The following is a 24,813-nucleotide window of genomic DNA, read 5'->3' as shown; positions in this document are numbered from 1 at the left end:
CTAAAGTAAAATGTATGCAAAACCAGAGGCAAGTATTTTTATTCTTTTTCAGATAAATTAAGGCCCTGGGGAGGGTTGTAATAAATGCAAAATCTAATATTTACCTTTTATTGCTAAACTCCATAAAATATTATGACTGGTGATAAAGAACAGATTAGAAATGATGCTCGTGTTTTTCTGCATTATTCTGCACAAAAATAGTGAGAGTCAGAATATTTGGCAAAAATCACATTCTGAGGCAGGTTTTTAGTTTTGGTCTCGGTTTAAGAAGAAACGAGAGCCTTGTTCATATATAGGATAATATATTTCTCCTTCTTATGTACAGTATAATACCATCAGATACAATGGAAATAACATTTGCATTATATACGCTTCTCTCTCAGATGCATGCATTTTAATACATTGGGCCAAATTGGCCCTGAATGAGTCTATATTCACAGAATACAGTCCATGTGAGGGTTCAGCAGGCATAGCTGGGATGAAGGCGTGCAAACAGAAAAGGCTATGTACTCCATTAATCACGAGAGTTCGTGAAATCCCAGCATGAAAAACAAATACCATAACTAAATCTTTCTTTTATAAAGGGAGAATTTCCTCCTCAGCACAGTCTGTAAAATGCTCCTCTGCCATCTCTCTTAAGGGAGAAGGAAGTGGTGCTATGAGCCTCTGATGTTCAGCTCCGCCCACTTTTACACACAGTTGATATTGTGACTGTCGTCACAGCATGTTATGATCCTAGTTCTCCTTTATCTCCACTTTGTTTCTTTAAGAATCTCCACTCTTTCACTCAAAGTACCACGACTCAGGCACTGCCTCATGGCGGATCTCTAGCACTCTTAGCTCTAGGGCCAAGGACTAGAGGTCAGAGTTCATGCCAAGGGGATTGAGACAGCACCGTTAGCTCTGCTGCGGCTGCGCATATTGACACTGGACTCTGTCAGCTCCTCTCCGTGCTCCTCTGACTTCTTGTCAGCGAGTGTGGCGAGGAAGCGCAGTGTGACCGTGTCCCACTCCTCAGGCAGCAGCAACAACAGGAAGCCCACACAGATGATGCAGGTTGCGGCCAGACGCACCACGCTGAAGATCACCTCATGCTTCAGCACGTCGATCGCTTCACAAAAGAATGTCAGAAAGCAGAATAGTGGTGAGGAAAGACAGAAAGGAAGGACGACTTAGAGCCAGTATTTTTTTTTTTTTTAAATTCACTTGTATGTTTTTACTTTTCTGGTCTCACTGATTACTGAAGATAATTTATAGTGACACATCAGTAACATCAACTGCTTTTCATCATTTTTTTCTTTTACATTCCATTCAGAGATTAAATATCAACAATAAAGATAACACAAGTATATGTGCCTGTTTATTTAGTGTTCCAAATATTCCTATATATTTTTATATGTATTCATATTTTAAACACAAAGTGGTAATGGCCTGATTTAGACGAGGTTTCTTGCTTGAAATAAAGTATGAATATTTGTCCCCAGAAAAACATTGGGGGAAAAAGCCAGAGGTAGAAATACCAGCAGTGTCAGCATGGTCTATGTACTTGGTTCTATTTCCTAAAATATGAACAAACCATGCAGGTTCACTTATTTTCACCTGCATGAATGAAAAAACATCCCGCTCACATGACTTTCTAGTTGCTTCCTTTGGGATCTTGATGCACACCTTTAATCTTAGTCAGATGCTATGTAAATTTTTCTGACAACTACAAGCAAACAAAACAAACAAATACACAAACAGCGTTGAAATCCATTTACTAACCTGTAGAAACTTGTCAAACTACAGCACAGAAATCAAACTCATTTTATTCTACCTCTACCTTCTAATGCTGTCATAACTTAGAACTGGCTTTGACTCCGAAATTATTCATTAAATTCATTACATTCATTCAGTTCAACAACTCAACCCTAAGGCACTCCTCTAAAATCACAACACAACTGAAAACAAGGAAAACTCAAACATGGGATTAAAGGCTAATTTCAATTTACTAAATGCTTAGCATAATATTTGCATACGTTAAAATGATTAACATCGGCAATTCCTGGAACGTGAGTAATGACTGAATTCGGAATATTTCCTGCCCAGTTGGTTAATGACTGTAGTAAATTAGGTCTCCTGAGATGAATTTCAGCTCCACTAGCTCCTTCAAGCAGGGGAATGTAAAAAAGTGCAACTGCGCCACAGCAGTGATCATGCAGAGATAAAAAAAAACACATACTTGATCTCAGTGCTGCAGCCAGAACAAATAACTCATGGGGTCATGTTAGCTAAAAAAAGCCGAGCCTGAATTAACCTACTGACCTTGGCAGGCTACTTTTACAGACAAGTACCTTCATCAAGCATTTAGTGTCGCTTGGCAACGTGTTGTGTTTTTTTATGATGAGCATTGCTGCTGTTCAGGATACACACTGCTGATCGGGTTTCTCTCACTGGTATCTTAAGGAAGGAGAGATGCTGTGGGAGGCAAATATGCTGCGTAATGGTTTGGATGCTTTTAGCAGTAGAGAGGGTTGGGGAGGATGGAATATAAAAACGCTAATCACTTGAGACATCCTGCTCAAGAGCGTGTGTGTGTGTGTGTGTGTGTGAGGGAGAGAGAGAGAGAGAGAGAGGGAGAGAGAGAGAGAGAGAGAGAGAGAGAGAGAGAGAGAGAGAGAGAGAGAGAGAGAGAAATGCTAGATATAATTTACTGAATGTGTTTGGTTAATAATTTCCTGAAATTTCATGACAACTAAATGACTGAATGTGTTTGAAATGGATTGAGCGCACACACACACCTGCATTCCCTGGAACGCTGAGTAAAGTCCCAATCGATATGAGGATGGGGTAGGTGAGAACCACACCTACATTTACCAGGATGTTGAATACTGTAAAACAGCACACACACAGAGGGAGGGTGAGAGACAAGAGAGGAGAGAAAATAATTTGTGACACCGTCTTTCAGTTGGCGGTGTGGAGAAAATAATCGATGCTGCCTGCTCCTCAGAGAATTAGTGCTCCACTTGAGTTTTAAAAGACAGTAAACAAGTGGATCTCTTACTATCAGGCCCACGCCTGCTGACACATCACATATCGGATAGCTGAGGTGATGAAAAGCTACTTCAGAGTGTAATTTGATGATATAAACCCCAAATTCTCCCTTACATTGCATTTTCAGCACTCTGAAAAGTTTACTATAGTGTTTCATTTTGTCCTCAGCAAATTCAGTATATGGGTCAGGGATAATGTGCTTCTCAATTTGTTTATGCTTTTAAACATGAATGTTTCACAAGAGTTTAGTTAAAGCTGAGTGCAAAAGTCTGAATAGCCTTAAGCCAAAATAAAGAAGAAAAAGGAAGTATGTTAAGACATTGGGGTCAGGGCTCTATGCAGTGCACTTCAACATCTTCCTCTTCATGGAGCTCGCTTTGTGCACAGAACCATTGTCATGCTGAAACCATGTTTGGGCTCCTTCGTTCCAGTGAAGGCAAATTCATTCTATATAATTGTGTGTGTCAGCTTTGTGGTAGCATTTTGTAGACACTACACATACTGTGATTGTCAGACATCTACATATTGTCAGTATAGTGTATTAAATAACAAGTCTCCATTTCTGAATGTTTGTTCTGTGGTGGATATGGAGGTAATTTAGTGTGGGGCTGTTTCCTGTTCATAAAACCAGACTAAACCCACATAATTTTGAATGTTGTGTAAATATTTTCTAATAACTTAAATATCGAATGTGTAGCTAGCTGATTGATTACAAGAAGACAAATCTGCTAATCTGCTAAAAGAATTCAATTCAATTAAATTTAGTTGTATAGCACTTTTAACGATTCACATTGTCTCAAGGCATCTTTACATATGTATAGAAACATGTTAAATAAAAATAGAATAAAAATGTTGTGTGTGTGTGCCCTGCGATGGGTTGGCACTCCGTCCAGGGTGTATCCTGCCTTGATGCCCGATGACGCCTGAGATAGGCACAGGCTCCCCGTGACCCGAGGTAGTTCGGATAAGCGGTAGAAAATGAGTGAGTACATGAGTGAGTGAGTGAGAATAAAAATGTTTAAAGTTTAAAATTAGTTACTATATACTAGAATACCTACTATTTACTATCTAATAGAGATAAATACAACATCATGTCAGAATTGGTGTTCATTTATCAGTTCAAAAACATGTAGAATCTGATAGAAAAAATAACCAATGTAACATTGATCATCACTACCTGGTGAATAAAATATTTTCATTATTTAGAAGCTTGTTTTTCGCTACAGTAGATGAAGTTACACTTAGGGATTTGATCAATTATTGCATGTATTCATCAATTTTAGCTTTGACACATGAAATACATTTCTGGTGCTTTGGTGTTTTCAGTAAGTTTATTGGATGGAATTATAAAGGAGCCTTCAGTCAAATTTCATATATCACCTTCTTCAGATCTACTCTGAAGACAGAGACGATCATGACAAATGTTTTTGTTTGTTTGTTTAAAGGATCTGTTTTGCTTTAATTTTCGATTCTTGTCTTGTTGCAATATGTTTTAATATCCACATATAATTTGTAACAATTATAAATGTCTACACTTATTTATTTAGTTGCTTGGTCTGGCATATCAGTCTAAAAAATATAACAAAATAAATGTAAATTGATTTCTTTTATTCAAAAAGCATGGCATGTGCAAACGTTTACATTGAACTATTTTATTTTTTTCTACTATTTATATGGTCTTGTTTGCTCACCCAGCCACAGGCCAGCCACGCCACACAGGTAACCCCATGGCAAAGATGACAGCGAGCCCCAGTGCTCTACTCTGGTGAAGTAGAGGATGAGGGGCACACAGGAGATGAAGATCAGGTTGAAGAATCCCATGGTGGAGAAGAAGTGGGCAACTTCTCCCAGGTTGGCACTGCCCAGGAACATCTTAAACAGAACCTGGGTGTGGACAGACAGCAGGACACTGACTTAAAGAGGCTGTTCTGAATGTCCTTACATTCAGCAAATAAATAATTGTTCATGAACATTTAAAAGAGCATCAATGCTAACTGCACTGACCTTGTAGAGTGCCGAGGTGGAGGCCGAGCCCACGGCTAGAGCCACACCTATGATTGAGTCTCCATGGAAGCCATCAGCATAGGCCATCATGACAATTCCTGTGATGGCCATAATGGCAGCAACAATCTAAGGATTGAACATCAGTGAAATGTTCAGGGGAAGACACTATACATTTACATGCATGGCAATATGAAATACTTAAAATCCTTGATTCTTGATCACTGGAGAGAGTGTTAACTTTATCTTTTGCCCCTGCAGAATAGATTACAAATTTGAGATTGAGTAAGATGTTTTCTTTTAAGCTTTGCTGATTATGTAAGAGCACAACAATTACCACATTTAGGCTAAATCGAAAAAGGTGGTAAAATGTGATTATACATTATGAAACTTTATTAAAATTAGATATCTGCTAAGCAACTCCCAATTCTCAACCATACTGTTCCCATTTAATGAGATACAGTAGCTGTAATGTCATTAAAAAGTCTCCTGTACACTGCAGGTCAGTGATAGCTGTGGAATAAAAGCATGTTGGAGCTTATGATCCATAGGGGACCTTAGACTAAAAAAACGCTGTTTTAGAACATTGCTGCTTCTATGAACTTTAAATCAGAGAGTTGCAATTTAAATCGAATGAACGGTGGCTTAGTGGTTAGCACGTTCGCCTCACACCTCCAGGGTCGGGGTTCGATTCCCGCCTCCACCTTGTGTGTGTGGAGTTTGCATGTTCTCCACGTGCCTCGGGGGTTTCCTCCGGGTACTCCGGTTTCCTCCCCTGGTCCAAAGACATGCATGGTAGGTTGATTGGAAAAATTGTCTGTAGTGTGTGATTGCGTGAGTGAATGAGAATGTGTGTGTGCCCTGCGATGGGTTGGCACTCCGTCCAGGGTGTATCCTGCCTTGATGCCCGATGACGCCTGAGATAGGCACAGGCTCCCCGTGACCCGAGGTAGTTCGGATAAGCGGTAGAAGATGAATGAATGAATGAATGAATGAATGAATGAATATTATATAAGTGGCACATATCACGCTGTATTTTTTTTTTAATAGAAGAAACTGGATGATTCTGTGAAAATATAGTCTGTTTGCAAACATGTCCCAGTAGACTTGAAGGACTTGTACAGCTGTGGATTTAATTTAAAAAATGAATTAATTGTGCTTCAATACAGTTTATGACCAGATGTGTTGTTTATACCAGTTTCTGACAAGAATGCAAACTTTCTCAAGCTGTGCCACGGTGAGCTTTTCAGAGTCAGATACATATACTTACTGGAAATTTCAAAATAAATCTTATCTTGGAATTTTAGATGTTAGTAGTAAGTATGCATGCTTTCTGACAAGTTTCAGGAAAAGTTTGCACGCTATTCATTTACAAGTCAGTCCTAGTAAAATAGGCAGTTAATTTTTTTGCTGAACAGTAACAGACAAATCTGACTTGTCAGAACGGAATAATCATCTTTTTTTAACAAGAGAGCATTACTTTCAATATTTGTAGATTAGCGTACTAAATCTACACATATTCATTTCTGTCGGTTAGAAAGATGTTAAAGATACAGACCCGCACACCCATGAAGCGGTCTTTAAGGACGATCCAGGACAGGAGGAAGACAAAAGCCTTGTGGCAACAGTAGAGTGCTGAAACGTCTGTGGCTGTTAGTTTCCTCAATGCCAGCACATACAGATAGTTAGTCAGCGTCCATAATATGGAGAAAGGTGCTGTTCTCTTTAGAAAGAGCCTCAGCGTCATTCCTTCTTCCCCAAACAATCGACTGCATTCCCTACACAATGAAAACCCAAGGCAAATACAAATTGCTTTATAAGATCCAAAGAAACACTCTTTCATTTTTGCTTCACACCCTCATAGGCCAATTTTTAAGAAACTTTGTCTGTTGAAAGCATACACTGAGAAAATGTTGTATTCTGATTTCCCATCAAACATACAATAAAATATACAAAAAAAAAAAAAAATAGATAATTTTATGTGCATTCATTTCCATATAATTAAAATCCATTTTTCAACAAACGTACTTCACTTTTAATACAACCAATGGCAATAAAAATATAGCCTCACATTTTACAACAAATGTATATGTTGTATAGTTTTAAGGAATAAATAGAATTAAAGTCAAAACTGAATCCTGAATAAAAAGCAATGCTGAATATCTTTATTCTGGTTTTATGACATATGAATCTGTGAAATTATGCTGATGAACCTTCTTTATTGGCTTTAATTATATTTGTGTTATTTTTAGATGATAGAAATAATTAAAGTAACCAACGGAATTGTTTAATGAATCTTTTAGTATAAATCATGTAGCACTTTATTTGAAGGGCCTTATAACATATTCATAAGCATTGCATGAATCTTTTAAATGTGTATAAAAAGGTATACATAATACTATCCATCGAGGATTTGCTAATGTTATGAAATGCCTCAAAAGGTAATGATGAAGGGTAAAGAGGGTGAACAAACACTAATACAAACGTGAAAGCCAACACTAACAACACAAAGAAGTACAAAAAATGTAAGAAAAAAAACAGAAAAAAAAAAGTAAAAAAAAAAAACACCAAAAACAGAGAATGATCAAACTAACAGGGTAACATTAATATTAACAGGAATCTATACCAATGTATTGATCATTTGTGTGTATGTGTAGTAGGAACCCATTCATGTTCTGATTGGTTGTTCTTGTTGTATTATTATCTTTAGGAGGTCACTGAGGTAAGTACATGATGAGATGTGTGACAATCAAATTCAGTGGCTCTCAACGCAGACAGATTTCCAATTCATATAAAGCCAGATGTTTCTGACTGAGACTGATGTTTAATTTCTAATACCTCAGGCTAATATTCTTGGTTATGGTGTAAGAAGTACTGCTTTTTTAATGATATTAGTTTCTGCTGTGTCTCTAAGCAGATGTGGTCGGGTGGATCAGGAGGACGGATAATTGACTAGTGAGCTGTTGGCAAAAATATTTAATGGGTTTGTGGCACAACATAACTTCCAGATTTTATTACTCTGTTAGTATAAGGGATTTAAAATGATTCCTATCCAGTTTTTAAAACAGATGAAATAAAAGCAACTGGAATTCCCAGTGCATACAAAATACTCACCTGAATTTTTGAATGGGTGTCTGCTTTTCCCTTGTGATGGCCACATGACCAGAGTAGTAGAGAGGAAAAAAGAGGATGTTCCAATTGGTGCTAAACCAGGAGATGAAGAAAGGGCAAGAGAAGGACTTAAAAGTCCACTGGACCACCTGAGTGGTGCCCACCCATGACGAAGACACACACAGCACCAGCAGCAGGCCGCCTACGACCTTCAGAGCCACGTTGGCACAAGCCTGATAGGCAGTGACTTCGCCGCTCGTCTCACTGCCCGGAGTATCGATGTGGGAGTCTGAACCTTCATCTCCTACAGATAACACAATATTAACAAATAGTTTCAACTTGGACCAGACTTTGACATACTGCACAGAAGCATTTGTACAGTATGTCAAAATACATTTGTACAGAAAATAAGACCTGATTATGGCAGGGTTAAAATAACCTATAGGAAATCATAAAAAAAAAAAAAAAAAACCCTCAAATTGAAGCATTTGAACATTTCAAATCTACAACATTGATTAAGCTGCATCTGTCCCTGGTGTCTCTCTGAGCTTGAGAAGGATGTTCTGATCAATAGCTTGCAGTGTCAGTTATCTGCAGGTCAAGCACTAATGGCAGATACTGTTAAAATTTGCCTACCAGGCACAGTCCAAGCTTATGTCAAAAATAGCTCCACAGGGTCATGGAGCAGCACCACTACAGTCTCAGCATGGGACTCATGCTACCTATTCACTATATAATAACATAAATGTCAGTTTCACAGGTCACATCCTACTAAGCATACTCTCAATCCTGATTATCTGTTCTCCTACTTTTACAAAATATGGGTTAGCTGAGAGAAAAGGGTTTGATTAAGTTTGACTCTGCGGATACAATAAGAGAGCTTCTGCTTTTTAGAGCATTCTGGACTCAGATATCCTAAGCAAATATATACACTGGCAGAGAGCCCACACCGAGACATATTTAGAAGATTAGGAAATGCACAAGGATTTTATCCATGTGATGTAAATGAAATAGATTTTTTCAATTCAGTCCCAACAGAATATGGTTTGATTTTTTTTTAAACATGTTTCTATTGTTGAACATAATCTTCGTCATCGTTTAATAGGAACACCTGCACTGCTCCTCATTCATGCTTTTATCCAATCAGAACAGTGCATAAAATCAGCCAGACACACTTTAAAGCTTCAGTTACTGTTCACATCAAACATCATAATGGGAAAATGTGTTCTCATTGACTTTGATAATGATATAGTTGTTGGTGAGAGACAGGCTGTTTCCAAGTCTTGTGGGATTTCCACACATGACAGTTTCTTCAGTTTTCCAAGAATGGTGCAAAAACGACAAAAAAAAAAACATCCAGTGAGCAGGAGTTTTGCAGGTTTGAAAATGCTCTGCTGATGTCTGAGGTCAGAGGAGAATGTTCAGATTGGTTAGAGCTGACAGGAAGGCTATGGTCACTCAAATAACCAATCCTTGCAGCTGTTTGAGCAGAATGAAATCTCAACAGAGTTCTACATTGGGTTCCACTTCTGTCAACCAAGAAAATGAATTAAATGCTAGAGTGGGCACAGGCTCAGCAATGCCGGAAAGTACAGCTGAAAAGTTGGAAAGCTCGTCTTTTTCCAGTCCTCAACTGTCTAGCCTGTAGCCTTACTGTCCGCTGGAAGCCTTACCAGTCTAGCCATTCCCCTCTGGCAATTCTTATAAGAACACATTTTTATGCATAGAACTGCCACTCGCTGGATGTTTCCTATTCTGATCTTTGATGTGAGCATTATCTGATGCTCTTCACCCGTATTATTATATTCATCGTGTTCCTGCTACCACATGGCTGACTAATAGAATAATATAATTTTTAATATTTTGAAAATGTAGTAAAAATATGAGTTTCAATGACTTGTTTATGACAAGTTCATGGACAAGACATTTTTCAAGACAGTTTACAAGACAGTTCATTTTTAAATGTTTAGTAAACTGAGAAATGTTAGAATTGATTACTTACATCAATAAGGAACACTACTTACTTAAGTTTAGCAATTAATATCATCACAACAATTTTAACCTTCAGTCTTGTTTGCCTTTATTAAAGTCTCAGTTATAATGTTCCAAAAAGATTTACGTTTTATTATTAAGCTATTCTGTATAATTTTTGTTTGATCCATGGCACAGGTTTCCAGCCCTGCTGCTGGAGTACCTCCTGTCCTGCACATGTTAGTCTTTCCCTGCTCCCAATGCACCCACTTCATTAAGGGCTGATAATTAGCTGATTAGTTGAAGTTGGTGTGTCACTAAAATGTGCATGACAGGAGCTACTCCAGTGCCAGGGTTGGGAACCTGTTGTCTATGGCAACGATATGAGTTAAACTCTAATAAAATATCAGAATCTACAGGTGTTCAAAAATATTTGTCACTTCCAGTTCAGAAATGGCTTGCTGAAATAAATAAAGAATATTTGAGAGTAAACTGGCAAACAATTCATATTCCAATAAAAACTGTTCACAAAAACCACATCACAACCCATAAACTGTACAGCATTTAGTTGCAGAAATACATGTCCACACATAGAGTCTTAAATGTTGATTACTGTAATTCTCCTGTCCTCTGGTTTTGTTCTTAATCTCCGAATGGAGGTCAAGGACAAGCTATCCGCAATCCTTAACCTCAGCATAACAATGCATGTACCAAATACAGTATTACTCAGTGACTCCACATTATTAACACTTAAAACCTTTTATATTTATATCACTATCATTTGATATCAATATCAACATACGTAATTACCGAAATGGAATCACAAACCAAAAAATATCTGAAAAAAAAAAACAAGCTGATCATAAAAAAAGTCACAGCAATACTTCACAAACAAATCAATGTGATCATTTGAAGAATCCTAGGCTTAGTTTTCCAGAACTTACAAAACTTATAGCTATTTATGTCCTGTTTATCGCTGCCTTTGGTTTGAATACTAAAGAACAGGGCCAGAATAATTCAAACAAATATTTATATATTTCTATTTGAATAAAAGTAGAAAAAATAGTAGAAAAAAAGTAGTAAAAATAAAAATAAGACAAAAAATAAAAAAATAAAAAAATAAAACCAACATTAAACCCCAACAGATATTTAGAGGTTTGCTTTTGGAAATGTCAGGGTTACTATATTTGTCTCTTACACGCAAAGCAGGAACAGAGTCTGATGACAGAATGAACAGAGATGAAGAGAGTTAGTAGCACAGAGCCAGTATCCATTTTGCAGTAGACACAGAATGATCATTTTACACCAGGCCAGGAATAAAAGATGACACGCGCTAGACCATCACTGCTATCTTGCAGTATTCTTTGTCAGCACGTGCACACACACACACACACACACACACACACACACAAAATACTACGCTAACTGAAAAGCTCTGTCATTTTTGGTCATTCTTACAGTGATGCACTGAGAATAAATTACTTAATATATATATACACTCTTAAAATAAGGAGTATTTTTAATAGTGCACTAGATTAAACCTTACAAAAAATATAGATCTGGGAACCTAGTGCTTTTGCCCAGTGCTTTTTCATGAATGTGTACCAGTGTGTAAGAATTTGCTTAGAAACTGCAATTCTGAATGGAGAATAAAGTCCTTAAATGCTACCGCTTGAGATTCAGGGTAAAGGGCTGACAGAGAACTATGCTCTAAAAAAACTATACAAATTCATGTTTAGATGCTTATGGGTCTAGTCTTCTAAAGAAGTTAAAATAAAAAACTGAATTAGGGTTATACAGATCCTCTATGTAGAATTAACTATGTAGAATCTCCGTGTGTTCACCTAAACAGAATCTCTGTGTGTTCACCTAAATAGAATTTCTGTGTTTACACAAATAGAATCTGTTTTTAACCCAAATAGAATTTCTACATTCACCGAAATAGCGTCTCTGTGTTTGCTTATATAGAATCTTTGTGATTTCCCAAGAAGAATCTTACAGTACTGTAGGTAGAATCTTTACGTGTTTTTCCAAATAGAATCTTTTTTTTTTTAACCCAAATAGAATCTGTGTTCTAATAATGCATGTAACATTCAATCCAAATGAAGAATAGTTGCCCCATTACCATTATACCTTATTCCTGTATAATATGTGTTCACAAATAGCTTGGACTATGATTTGTTTCTACCCACAAATGAATATGTTCTAGTAGTAACAATCAGTATGTCATATGACACTACACTTAGGCACTCTCTACCTTAAACAGAGCAAAAAATATACTAGATGCTGAAATACTTGAAAAAAATATTAAATACTTGTTAATTGCTGGTACTATGACTAGTTCCTGCTAAAACCGCTTAAAATATCAACTAAATTGTGAGCACAGGAGATTTGGAAGGATGATTGTACTAAACAGAACTAGGCCAAGTTATTGCCAATAATAATGGCACCAAAGTCAATGAAGATCTTGCACATACTGTATCCCATTTAAAATAAAAGTAGGCAGTGTAATCCCCAAATTCCCACTTTGTGTTTCAGGTCTCTGGTACTCCAACTCCTTCATGGAGCACAGGCAATGTACACCTTATTAGGAAGGTTTGTATGTGATTTACAATCTAATAGAATTGATATTTTTCGAGAGTGTATGTTAATGTAAATAGTAAATGTAAGGTAAATGGGTCTTGATGTGCCTCATAACGAGCTTCTCGAAGCACTTCATTACAATGGGTGTAAGTGCGATGAGATGCGTCGTTGAGGCAGGACACTGTAGACTTCGTTGGGACGGGGACGATGGTGGTTGTCTTGAGGCACATATGAACAACAGCGCTGCTCAGGGAAATGTTGAAGATGTCAGAGAAGACATTTGCTAGCTGTTCTGTGCATTCCCTGAGCACCCTGCCAGAAATGTTGTCTGGTCCAGCAGCCTTCCGTGGGTTAACTCTTCATAGAGTTCTCCTCATGTTGGCCGTGGACAGACGGATTACCTGATCGGGGGGAGGGATGGTCTTCCTTGCCGCTACATTGTTCTGCACCTCAAACCGAGCATAGAAGTCATTCACCGCATCTGGGAGGGGGAGGCGTCACTCAACATCATTTACTTTAGTTTTTGGGTCGCTTGAACGTACAGTGCAGACATTACAGCAGGTACATCATGGCTTTCATATTCTCAGCTTCCCCAGAACTCAATCATCTTCAGTAATATCTGCCAATGGAGATTTAGAATGTCTCTGATACAGACAAGCAGTCTGTTTGTCAATTCTAAATCAGAGTGGAATTGATCAATTTGGTAGTTGATACTTTGGTTTGGTTTAGTTTTACACTACAATGAACCAAAAAGGCAAAAAACACTGGATAAGGGTTGGAACTGTGCTCAAAACTCCTTCATTCATTGGTCAGAAACATGATGATGGAAAAGGAAAAACAGATCTTTGCCAAGTTTGTGTTGAAATGCCAAAAATAATCTGTGCACAGAGAAGGAGTCTGCACTCTTTTGTTTCGTGTTGCATCTATTTATTTTTTCCTTTTGTTCATCAGTTCAAATATCAAAAACTCATGGAATTTCTGCACCATTTCTTTCTTGTCCTTTGGCTCTGTTTGCAACTCTTAGCTCAGTTTAGCAGACAAAAGTTTTGCTGCCTGTTTGCTGTCTGCAGTTGGGTCAATTCAGAGTTTTCTCACTGCTATCAAACTACACTAGAGTTTGCTCGATAATGGACTAAGACCACCTTGAGACCATGCAACTTATTCATCCTATTTGAACCAACTGTATTTGAGTTTATTATATTATATTGTGTTGCATGAACCATGAATATTGCTTGGATTTTCATCATCCTCATCAGTGTTTACTTCAAGGCTAGTTCTGCGAGAATTAGCTTGTATTATGAATCAGTGAATACAGTATAAAACACAGATCCCTCTCTAGCCCACTCTTTAAGAGGAACTGAAGTACGACTAGAATATAATAATAATGTGAAGTTTCCAGCTTAAGGTTATTGTTAGCTTTTTTTTTAGATTGAGTTTTATTTACCATAAAGTTAGTTTAAACTCTCCACTATTTACTCATGTCTCTATGCAGACAAGTTCAGCTTTAGAGTGGTGTACTGATTGAAAAAGTAGTTTTAATGTAGAAGAAATGTGTATTAGAGCCTGCTCTGTTTTACACCATGTGATGATGCCACCATTCTGCATTTTACTCTTTCGTATTTTTATTTCATCTAGTTGTAGTTTAGATTTGTATTTATAATGTTGTTCATTTGTGCTAGCTAGATTAACTGGTACATTTACATTTCCGGCATTTGGCAGGCACCTTTATCCAGAGTGACATTATCTCATTTTCATTGCCCAACAATGGCAGCTTGGTGGACCTGGGATCAAACTCACAACCTTCCGATTGGTAGCCCAACACCTTACCCACTAGGCTACCTAACTGTACTTTACTGTATGCAAAAAAAAACAGAGAAATGCACTGACATAAAATTCAGGATTTTATATTTTACAGATGTCGAGATACCTGTACATTTTGTAAGGACGACTTCCGTTAATAATGGTACTGTTCTGGTGGATGAAAACCAATGTGACGAGTCATTAAACGTGTTAACCAAGCATTCTGTATTATTTCTGTGTGTTGATAAGAGGTTAACTTAAGCCATAAGATGGTTCTGCATGCTAGTTAATATCTTAGCTTTCTAGCTAGCAAAAAGGACTATGGTCTTCCACAAAACCCTTCTGTCATCCACCCTTCAACCTCATCATACTCTACACCGAACCTCTGCACATGCATGCACACACAAAAAACACACACACAAACTCATGATCCACTCATAACATGCCTTTTTAGAAACGGCAATAAGAACAAGATCCAGCACAAATCAATAATATACACTTTGAACTATTTTTATTGTCAAAAGTCATTTCAATCGGGAAGCCTTATTTTTTCTTCATGCTTCTACTATTAAGTATAAGAGACATTATATAGTAGACCTGCTTGTTTCACACAAACATCAAGTTTCAAACCATATATCAAATATCAAACATTATAATGAGCTCAAAGCAAACATGATCCACATAACTAACGCATTATATCAATACTATTATTTAAATATTTGGCAGATGAGTCAATAATCTAATCACAAACTGTAGTACTATTGGCTTAGTAGTACTGTGTACTGTAGTACTGTGCTTCCTGTTTTTTAGTCAGAGAAGGTGCAAAAAAATGATCAAAGTAATTTCTACTTCTTTTAACATGCTTTGGCTAACGCAGAGAATATATTTGGCTTGTATTTAAACAAATAAATTAAATATGAATGAGATTGATTGAGATTGATTAGTGCTCATTCATACACTAAACAAATAGTTCTTTGAATTTATTAGTTCAGGATATTTTTTAAAATGCGGACCGAATCAACTAAACATATTTAACGAATTTTGGCTCCCCAGAAATCATCATATACAATGACAAATCTGTACAAAAATTACTTTAATAGTTTCTTTTCATCAAATATTAATAATAAATGAATGTGCTAAATATTATAATAACGTATACATTTATTTATTTTTTAATAAATCCTTTTATTTGATTTCAGGTGAATTATCACTACAGTAGCAACATCCAAGATTATTCAGTACTCTTGAAACCACTGTTCACATCAGCGTCTCTGCACTCCGCATGTTCACTGTCACTGAACAAATCCTGCCTACTTTCTGTTCCTTGTTCCAGGTGTGTAAGCAATCCAAAATCAACAGAGAACCAACTTTTCTATCTATAGATATGAAATTAACTATGTGTGATTTAGTAGCAAAATATATTTCTTTGTTCTCCTATCACATCCTTACATATATATTTCATGCTCACTTTTATATAAGCACATATGATGGAAAACACACACACACAGACTCTCTGTCAATCACTGTTTTTTTTCCCTCTCTTCAGTTTTTATAGAACAAGAACAACCACAAAACTATTTACCTTCAGAGATGGGGCAGGTGAGGACCTGTGTGCTGTAAGAGCTGAGAGGAACCACTCTAGCAGAATGTTTCTTCATCCTCCTGTGCGTCCCTGTTTTAGAAGTGTGCCTGATGTGTATGTGTGTCTGTGTCTCTGTGCGAGAGACAGCTCAACTCTTCTGACAGATCCTCTTCACCCCTACGTACATCTTTGCTTTAACTCTTTCAAACTATTCTTTCCATTTTTCTTATTGTTTGTTGTCTTTCTCCTCCTCCAACTGTCAACTGACTTCCACCTGCCTTTCTCCAACTCTCTCTCAGTCTCTACATATAAACATAACCTTCCACGATTCTCCCAGCGTCACAGCCGCACTGTCATTCTGTTATCCTGTGTCTCCTAGGGAGACTGGGCTTCAAGTGTGTGTGGAACAGTGCAATCATTCTCTTCATACAGTATCTCTCTCTCTCCCCCTCTATCTCTCTCTCGTGCTTCTCCTCTCTCCGCCTCCCTGCGCAATGGAGCCACCGCTTTGATTGGAAGGTAACCAAGCAGCTCAGGCTAACTACAATGGGTTTGCCTTTTTTCCGTTCTGCCCGTTTGTCTCCTGCCTCACGTCTGTTGCCTACTGTACATTGTCACATGAGCCAGTAAAAAGACATCATAGGTAATCGTAGAGTGTGCTGTCTTTCTCTTCATTTCTCTTCTTCCCCAATCACTTTCTACCTCCTTCAGGAGCTCTTGTCCTCAACTCAAAAGCTCTCTAGCCTTACGTCTGATCGTGGTCTTACTCTGATGTTGGAGCCACTGCAGCGCTATGCTTGCCAAACCCCAGGCCTCAGGGACACTGCAAAATCTTTTAAATGATACGCTGCACTTTTCACAGCACTAAGATGATGTTGCTTAGATTACCTCTGGCTGGGTTGCTCCTAAAGTGTCAACAGTGCTGGACATCTGAACTGCTGCCGCTGAGCACTCAGAGATTCAAAGATGAGTGCAGAGATGAGTGTGAATTTGTTAAAAACACAGACTTTTTTCACAATACTGGGCATAATAAACTAAATAAATTGGATCATTTTCTTTGCCACCTCTATATTTCTGCATACTTAGATTTTTTAAATTTTAGATTATTAGTTAAAAGGCTGTGTCTAATGAGTAGCTGGCTGTTGGAGTGGAATAGAGCAAAAACATATGATTAAATTATCTTTTTTTCCTGATGACTTAACTTCTAAAGACTGCAGTGCAAGTACTGAACTACTGAATTTTAATCTGTGCATCTCAGCAGTTAATGGTTTTTTAGAAATGTAGAATATAAAACTGAATTTATTCTTATACATTATATAGCTCTAATACTGCATGCACACTTTGTTAACTAAAAATCATGTATTATAATATTTTTTCTACCGTATATAATATTTGTTTTTTATTCATATGATATTTGATCAGTCAAAATTGGATGTCCTTGCTATTGGACATAAGGTGCTTTCTGACTTTTCAATACATTTTTTTCAACCTTTTGATTAAGCACCACTGATCCGAATACCTACAATGTTACTGCATAATAAATTAAAATAATAAATAATTCTATATTTATTTATCATAGTATACTGCCATGGACCCGAGGTAGTTCGGATAAGCGGTAGAAGATGAATGAATGAATGAGTATACTGCCATGCTGATATATTGTACCTTCATATCCTTTGTTTGGTTAAGACTGGAATAGACAGCACAGCTAAAATATGATTACATTTACTGAAGTGGAAAGTCTCCATTATGCGGTGTGGATTTCTTCAGCAGGGTGTGTCCCTAGGCTTGGCTGTCCTAGCCCACAGCTGTCCTGTCAACTCAGGGAAATCCCATTAACACAGCATCATCCTAATCCTGGAATACACTCTGTGGTTTCAAAGTCATCCCTTCTTCCCCATCTACACTTCTTCAAACACCCACACTCTCCTCCTCCAACACACGGTTCCTACTCTCTCCAAGCAGACAGCACGGCCACAGAGTGAGATATTCCTGACATAAGCGCATGTCTTACCCCCAGGTTTCTCTCTCTCTCTCTCACTCTCTCTCTCTCTCTCTCTCAGTATAAAACACTGCTGTGAAGCACACAGCATAAAGGGCTTTCTTTTTTAAATGCTTCTCCTGTCAACTCACTCAAGATATACAACAGGACTATGGGAAAATGTTTCACAAACATGTCACAGGTAAATAGAGACAGAGAGAGAGAGAGAGAGAGAGAGAGAGAGAGAGAGAGAGAGAGAGAGAAAGAGAGTCTGAGAGAGAGCTTATTTACACTTGCACACACGGAAGCACCAAGTGCTCTATGATAACCTCATAATGCCTGCTTTATATTATTAGTTTAATAACTTAGTGTTTCTTTCAGACTAAAACACTCAGAAACAGAATCTGAATATGCCTGAGGGGACTACAGCTCCCTTAAAAAATGTTGTTTCTTAAACTGTGAGGGGGAAAAAGCAAGTTACATGCCTAAGACTAAACATCCCAAGTTATAGACAAAACAGTCCTTAATCCATAAATATTATTGTATTCACTGTGCAGAAAATGGTTGTGGCTTTATATGTCCGAGACAGAAAGGTGAGAACTGCTTGACTAAGTTTTCTGCACACCATGGTTGCAAAGAATGGCTTTTCTGCACCATTCTACACCATTCTCTAGTAAATACTAGAGACAGTTGTGTGTGAAAATCCCAGAAAATTAGAAGTTCCTGAAATATTCAAATGGGCAAAATCACAGCAATCGCATATTCTCTTTTGTCCTGATTCTGATCTCAAAATTAACTGAAGCTGTTGATCTGTAGTGGCATGATATTACGCACTGTTCTTCTGCCACACTGCTGTTTGGATGATTTTTTATTTGCATGATTGCGCAGAGTGGTGTAGGTGTTGTTGTATTGAGGGTATTTTATGTGTCATCACAGTCTATGAATCGATCTGACACTTCCTCACACTTAAACTTATATCATTTGAGAAAATAACTGGTTTCAACTGTGCATGGGTGTGTTTTTATCCCTATTACCCTGTTACTATTTTGCCTGTACCTGAATATGATATATTCTAATAAATGTACTTGGTTCCATTTCTCAAAATATAAACCAACTAGTCTCCCTGAGCAAGAATGTGAACGAATGCTGTAAAAGCAGGTTAATAAATGTGCTTTTTTCATATCTAACAATTCACTCATGCCAACATAAAAAACAAAACCAGCTACTTGCACAATTATTTTGTTTCTTCTTGTGGGATCCCAGCCCCAATGCACACGTCTAGTTAGAAAGTAATAGAGAAATTTGTTAACATCCATAATATTGTCTTTTCTATTGTCTAACTGACATCTCTCCAGGGGTCATCACCCTTCTATAAGTCCAGCTATCACCATTCTACCATCCATCTATCACATACAGAGAGACCTGATCAGAGAGGCCTGCTGACCTGCAGTGTCATCATGGACCATGATTTCAAATGCACCCCTTCTTCCCCCCTCCCATAGCAACAGCCGAGCCCTGGCCTTCTACCCTGGTACGCTGCTGCTATCGGGCTTTTGTCATTTAGATCAGTGGCATGTTCCTCTACTATTGTCTACACACCTTGCCTGCCTTTTGTATGTCTCCGACACTCAGTGCTCTAGGAGACGAAAGAAAGACAGAGAGCTGAGAGATACGACAAAACGGAGGCTACACCCACACAGTGAAAGTGTTTTACATACTTCATATCCACTTACTCAACTAAGACCTCATAAAAGACCTCTGAGTGTGGAGGCGATGAGTGATTTGCATAGATATTTAAGCTCACATCTTTCATGAGCAGTCTCAGGGTGGAAATAAAACTGTTTTTTTTTTTCTTTTATAGTATAAAAGAATCTGAGATTTTGAGACCCGAGATAAGCAAAATAAGAATGTGATTATACAGAAAGAACATAGGATTAGTTGATGGTTTAAAGGTAACGCAAACTAAGGTATGGAAATGTGTATGGATTAAAAATGGTGAGGGTGACACCATGTGGATGTGGTAAAGTGGTACACCATAACAACAGAAATCACGTGTTACTATTATAATATTATATAATAAAGTATTACAACACTTATTACAATACTTATCTTCTACATACTTCTTAAATGCCCCTGTTATGTCTCTCATTACACTGTTAATAAACTATTTTTCCAGTTATTTTCAAAGATGTAGTTGTTTCATAGTTATAATATAGCTATAAGTTAAGTTATATAGCCATTAGTTATTTATATAACTATACTTTGTATACTTTTATACTTTCTACTAATACTGTGGCATTAGCATGACCCATTAATTAAATATAGCCCAAATCAGTGACTTACAGTACTGCCACATATCAGTCTACATCTTTAGAATGTGCAGTAGTATGAAAATGACTGACTCTGGATGATTAATATGCCACCTTACTCATCCATGTATTACAGCAAGAGTCTGGAAGAGCTAAAAAAAACCCATAAAAATGCCTCTGTGACTGGATGTTACTGGCATAGTAATCAGTATAAGTAGATTTGCAGTCATGGCGCCAACAGTCACAACACTTTCCACTCCCTCAAACCCTCAGTGCCAGAATGCTGCAGATATAAGAACCAGCCAGACGGGGGCAGTATGGAAATCTAAGTCTGCTCTTCTACTGAGAAGGGGTTAAAACGTCATAGTATAAGAAGAATCATTTAAAACAATGTTTATAACCTCTAAGAGTTCATAATGCAATAAATACACATTTGAGCAGTAGAAAGAAGGAAACAAGGAAAAACACACAGGTCATACATTCACTACACATTAACTGTATGCCATCCATTGGTGTCTTAACAAGACAAAATTTGAACTTCAAGTAAAAATGATCCGCTGGCAACATGCCACACAACATGTCTACTCTTTACCCAAGAATATCGCCTGAACATATAAATAGTGCTTATACCGGAGGTTTCACACCACATACAGGCATAATATCACACTACAGGGGAGTGGATGCTGGAATTTCATCCTTTCCACTCCTAAACTTTGCTCTCTATATATCTACTCTTCAAACTTCACACTCAATATTTCTACACACATGTTCTGATGGTCATAGGGTCAAGTATTCGAGTCAGCAGACTGCTCTATCTCTATTCTCAGCGAGTCCGCAGCTAACAGCGCCTCTTCGGTTGTATAGCGTCCCATTAGGCTTGCAGATAAAAATAGCCCCTCCAAGAGAGGAGGTCTCAGGAAAGCTGGAGATATGAGTGTTGATATGAGGGCTGACTCTGCACTCAGAGTACTCAGCCAAAATGCTTAAAATCATATCCATATCATATATATGTAATCACTTTTTGGAGAATTAAATCTCCCTGAAACTCTTTTCCTGAACCAATTACAGCCGTACAGTTTCCTTGCAAATTCACTGCAACGTGTGAGGAAAAATCAACTTAGGAAGCGTACATTCTTTTGAAAAAGGGTCCATCAGTGGTTTTTTCAGGGTTCCATGGATAGTTAAGGGTTCTTAGCTTTAAAAGTTAAGATTGTTTTTAGATAGGAAAAACATACATAGAAAACCCATACAGATTTAAATCTCCCAGCCCATTTTCTCCAAGGTTTGGTCACATGCCATTTCAGCTCTCTCATGTCGACACCTATTAGACAGGGAGGTTGAAGGCTATTATGCTCTTTCATTGGAACATGTGAACTGCACATTTTTTTTCAAACTGCCTCTCATGCTGCAACCACCAAGCAGCTTTACACACTTGGAGGGAAATGTTATCAGGACTCTTTTTCATACATTATCTCATAAACATCTACAATTTGCTAATGTCGGTGTGATTGACAGGGGAGAGAGTAATAACATCCCTCCCACCCAGAGAGCAAGGCCAATTTTACTCTCTTGGCTTCTGGCCATGGATCGCTGTGGCATTCTTTGGATTCAATCTCCCAATCTCCCAATGACAGGGTAAATGCTTTATACTTAGAAGCAGGATTTAGTATTTTTTAAATTACGGCTTATTTCAAGGACATACCAGGGTCATTTCAGTGTAAATGTAACTGTTTAATTTGTTATATGTTCGCCTACTTGGACGGCTAAATCAAAATCAACTGAAATGAAAAATGTTTCTTTAACAAATATGAATTTTTTTACATTTACATGAAAAAATTATAATACCTATAATAGCAGCAATACTTATTTTCAAACTTTACGTTACAAAATTAGTACATCAGCCATAACAGTGTGTTTACGGACACAAAAATGATATTGTTGTCATATATTTGATGTTGTTATTTAATAAAAACATATTTGTTTTTGTCAGTCATGAACACACATGGCAATATGTCAGAGCCAGTCCAAGAGCAATCCAGCTTTTCAGGCTATTATCAGGTTATATGTGATATTCTATGTTTCAAAAATGTACAGGCATTTGTTTTTTTTTATCATGCTCTATGATTATTCTCAATTCTTCTATGTTCATAAATATTTGCTGTGATTATTTGGATAACTCATACCATTGGTATTATTCACAAAATTTTAGTTTGGCTAAATGAATGGAGGTATGTTTTAAGTGACATACTTTCACCAGTTGTTGTATAAATTGCATATTACTATTACAATGAGTCACAGTATAAATACAATATTACATTCTGAGTATAAAATGCAGCTCTATAGCTTTTTATTTGTCATTAAAATGATTATTGACTTGATGCTATGTCTGGTCTGGAGTAAAAACGTGGATGTAGATGTATTTCAAATAACAGTAACTCTTTACTTACATTTCAGATCATACCACACTCAGCCTTTCACACTTTCTCCGTTATTTATATAACTGCCGACTCAGACTTTAACGGCTATGATGAAGTGGGTGTAATTTCAAAATAAAAAGACCTGAAGGTGCTCAACTATGACCACTTAAATAAAGTAGGACTGTGATGAACTGTAATAATCATAAGATGTGTAAGGATATAAGCTTCTGGTTTTTTTTTTGGTTTTTTTTTTCAAATCCTTTACCATCCCACTGTTTAACTTGTAATAGAAATCTCAGTAGGTACAGTATAAGAGATGTCTGAGAGAACTGCAATTTATTTCCTCCATAAAGCTGTCAGAGAAGCAATGTTGAAAGAAACCAGCAGTGCAAGGACACACTGACCCTTCTCTTGGTCCTGTGTTTTTTTTTGTCAGGTGTGAGAGATTTATTAACAGTAAAGCTACTGTTACACCAAGAGCTACAGATCACAACACCCTGAGTGCTTTTCACCCTGGTGGAGTTTAAAACTCTGTTTTCATTATTGTGTTTTACATTAAGTCATAGATTACACCAAGTTGTTGCTGAGTTGCAGAAGGGATGTTAATCTGGAATTCTAAAGCAAGGAGGTCTTAAATTATTTGTACCACTGTACAATTGTACATTATTAAAATGTACAATTATATTTTTCTCTATGACTTACAAAGCTTTTTGTGCCAGAGCTTTGCATTAACAAAGCACAATGACAGGATGACATTATTTATAGACCTGCTCATGAGTTATTGAGGGTTGGATTGATCCTGCACCAGTCAGGGGAACATTGTAATATGCTAAAAAAAAATAATGCTAATAAAAATACAAATTTTATATTAGTGGGATTTCCACCACTGCAACAAAATGAAAATAAATAAATAAATAAAAATCGCAAAACCTACGGCAATGCTTCACAGATGCCTGGATATCAGGGTTTAAAAAACACAGTTTAAATTATCACTGCTCTTGGATATTTTTTGTTTTGATTACGCACACACACACACACACACACACACACACACACACACACACACACACACACACACACGCACACACACACACACGCGCACACACACACACACCTCACGAAGATTAAATGGATCAGGTGTGTTAGGAGCATAGAAAACACTTCTATGTGTAGGACATAGTGTACTCCAAGACCAGGGTTGGGAAAACATGGGTTCTAGAGCATATCATTTACATTGCATCCAAAGTTTGCCAGGAAGTTATGACTTGTGCTGCCTACCTCCATTGGTGGTGCATTGTGAATTTGGAATCCATCAGGTTTAAATAGACCCCCCCCCCCCCCCACACACACACAGACACACGCACGCAGCTCTACGCCAAGTGTATCAGCGAACAGAATTGTAAAATAAACGGTCCATCCGAATGCCCCAGTGCATCATCTTTCCTTCAGTACCATCGTGCCAACGCGTCGCGAACCAATGACAGCCTAATTAACATAAGCACGATCTGCCAAGCGCACAACTCAGTTTGTACAGCTTTATTAGTCCCTGTGTTTTACTTACTCCTGTGGCTGGAATATCCAGGGTAGTAGCCATAGTAGCCCGTCATGCGTAAAATGCGGTCCTCGATGTCGTGCACGCCGTTGGCCGCCACTCGCGGTGCGTTTCTGTAACCCGCTCCGGGAGATGCTTTAGTCGATAAGTGCGAGCTCTTCGTGCTTTTGGCTGAATCCGGACGACAGCTCGCCTGTTCCACCACATTACTCTCTGTGCTGCTCATCCTCCCGGAGATCAGGGGGATAAAAGGCGGGTCGGCTTCTGAGCAACAACCGATAACCACGCGAGACCTGCCGACAAAAGCATCACCAGTGGCGGAGGAGACGCATTCCGATACTACTACACAGCCTCAGAAAGGAGGGGGAGAAACTTGGCTCGGTGCATTTCTGCACCCGGTCGCCAGGGGGCGCAAAAGTCAGTGCCAGGGAAACACATCAAATCCGCATACTAACGTACCAAGGAGTATCGAA

At 37.8% G+C, this 24,813-nt stretch overlaps 1 protein-coding gene across 2 annotated transcripts; it reads right to left on the bottom strand.

Annotated features, from left to right (window-relative positions):
- Positions 1-365: 365 nt before the first annotated feature.
- Positions 366-24,610, bottom strand: slc35f4 (solute carrier family 35 member F4). Of its 2 annotated transcripts, none has more exons than XM_060879289.1 (7): positions 24,350-24,610; positions 8,149-8,449; positions 6,593-6,812; positions 5,038-5,163; positions 4,725-4,917; positions 2,781-2,870; positions 366-1,111 (listed from the first exon to the last, which is right to left on the bottom strand). In XM_060879289.1, the coding sequence occupies exons 1-7, from the start codon at positions 24,564-24,566 to the stop codon at positions 870-872; spliced, it is 1,389 nt and encodes a 462-aa protein (XP_060735272.1). In that variant the 5' UTR covers positions 24,567-24,610; the 3' UTR covers positions 366-869. The 2 variants fall into 2 exon arrangements, with proteins under 2 accessions (XP_060735272.1, XP_060735273.1); XM_060879290.1 differs by lacking the exon at positions 24,350-24,610 and adding an exon at positions 16,082-16,187.
- Positions 24,611-24,813: the final 203 nt, after the last annotated feature.

Source organism: Tachysurus vachellii, chromosome 10 (genome assembly GCF_030014155.1).
Source record: "Tachysurus vachellii isolate PV-2020 chromosome 10, HZAU_Pvac_v1, whole genome shotgun sequence".
In the NCBI taxonomy this organism is placed as follows: Eukaryota; Metazoa; Chordata; class Actinopteri; order Siluriformes; family Bagridae; genus Tachysurus; species Tachysurus vachellii.
The sequence above is the reverse complement of the archived record's forward strand: the minus strand, read 5'-3'. Positions and strand labels throughout refer to the sequence as shown.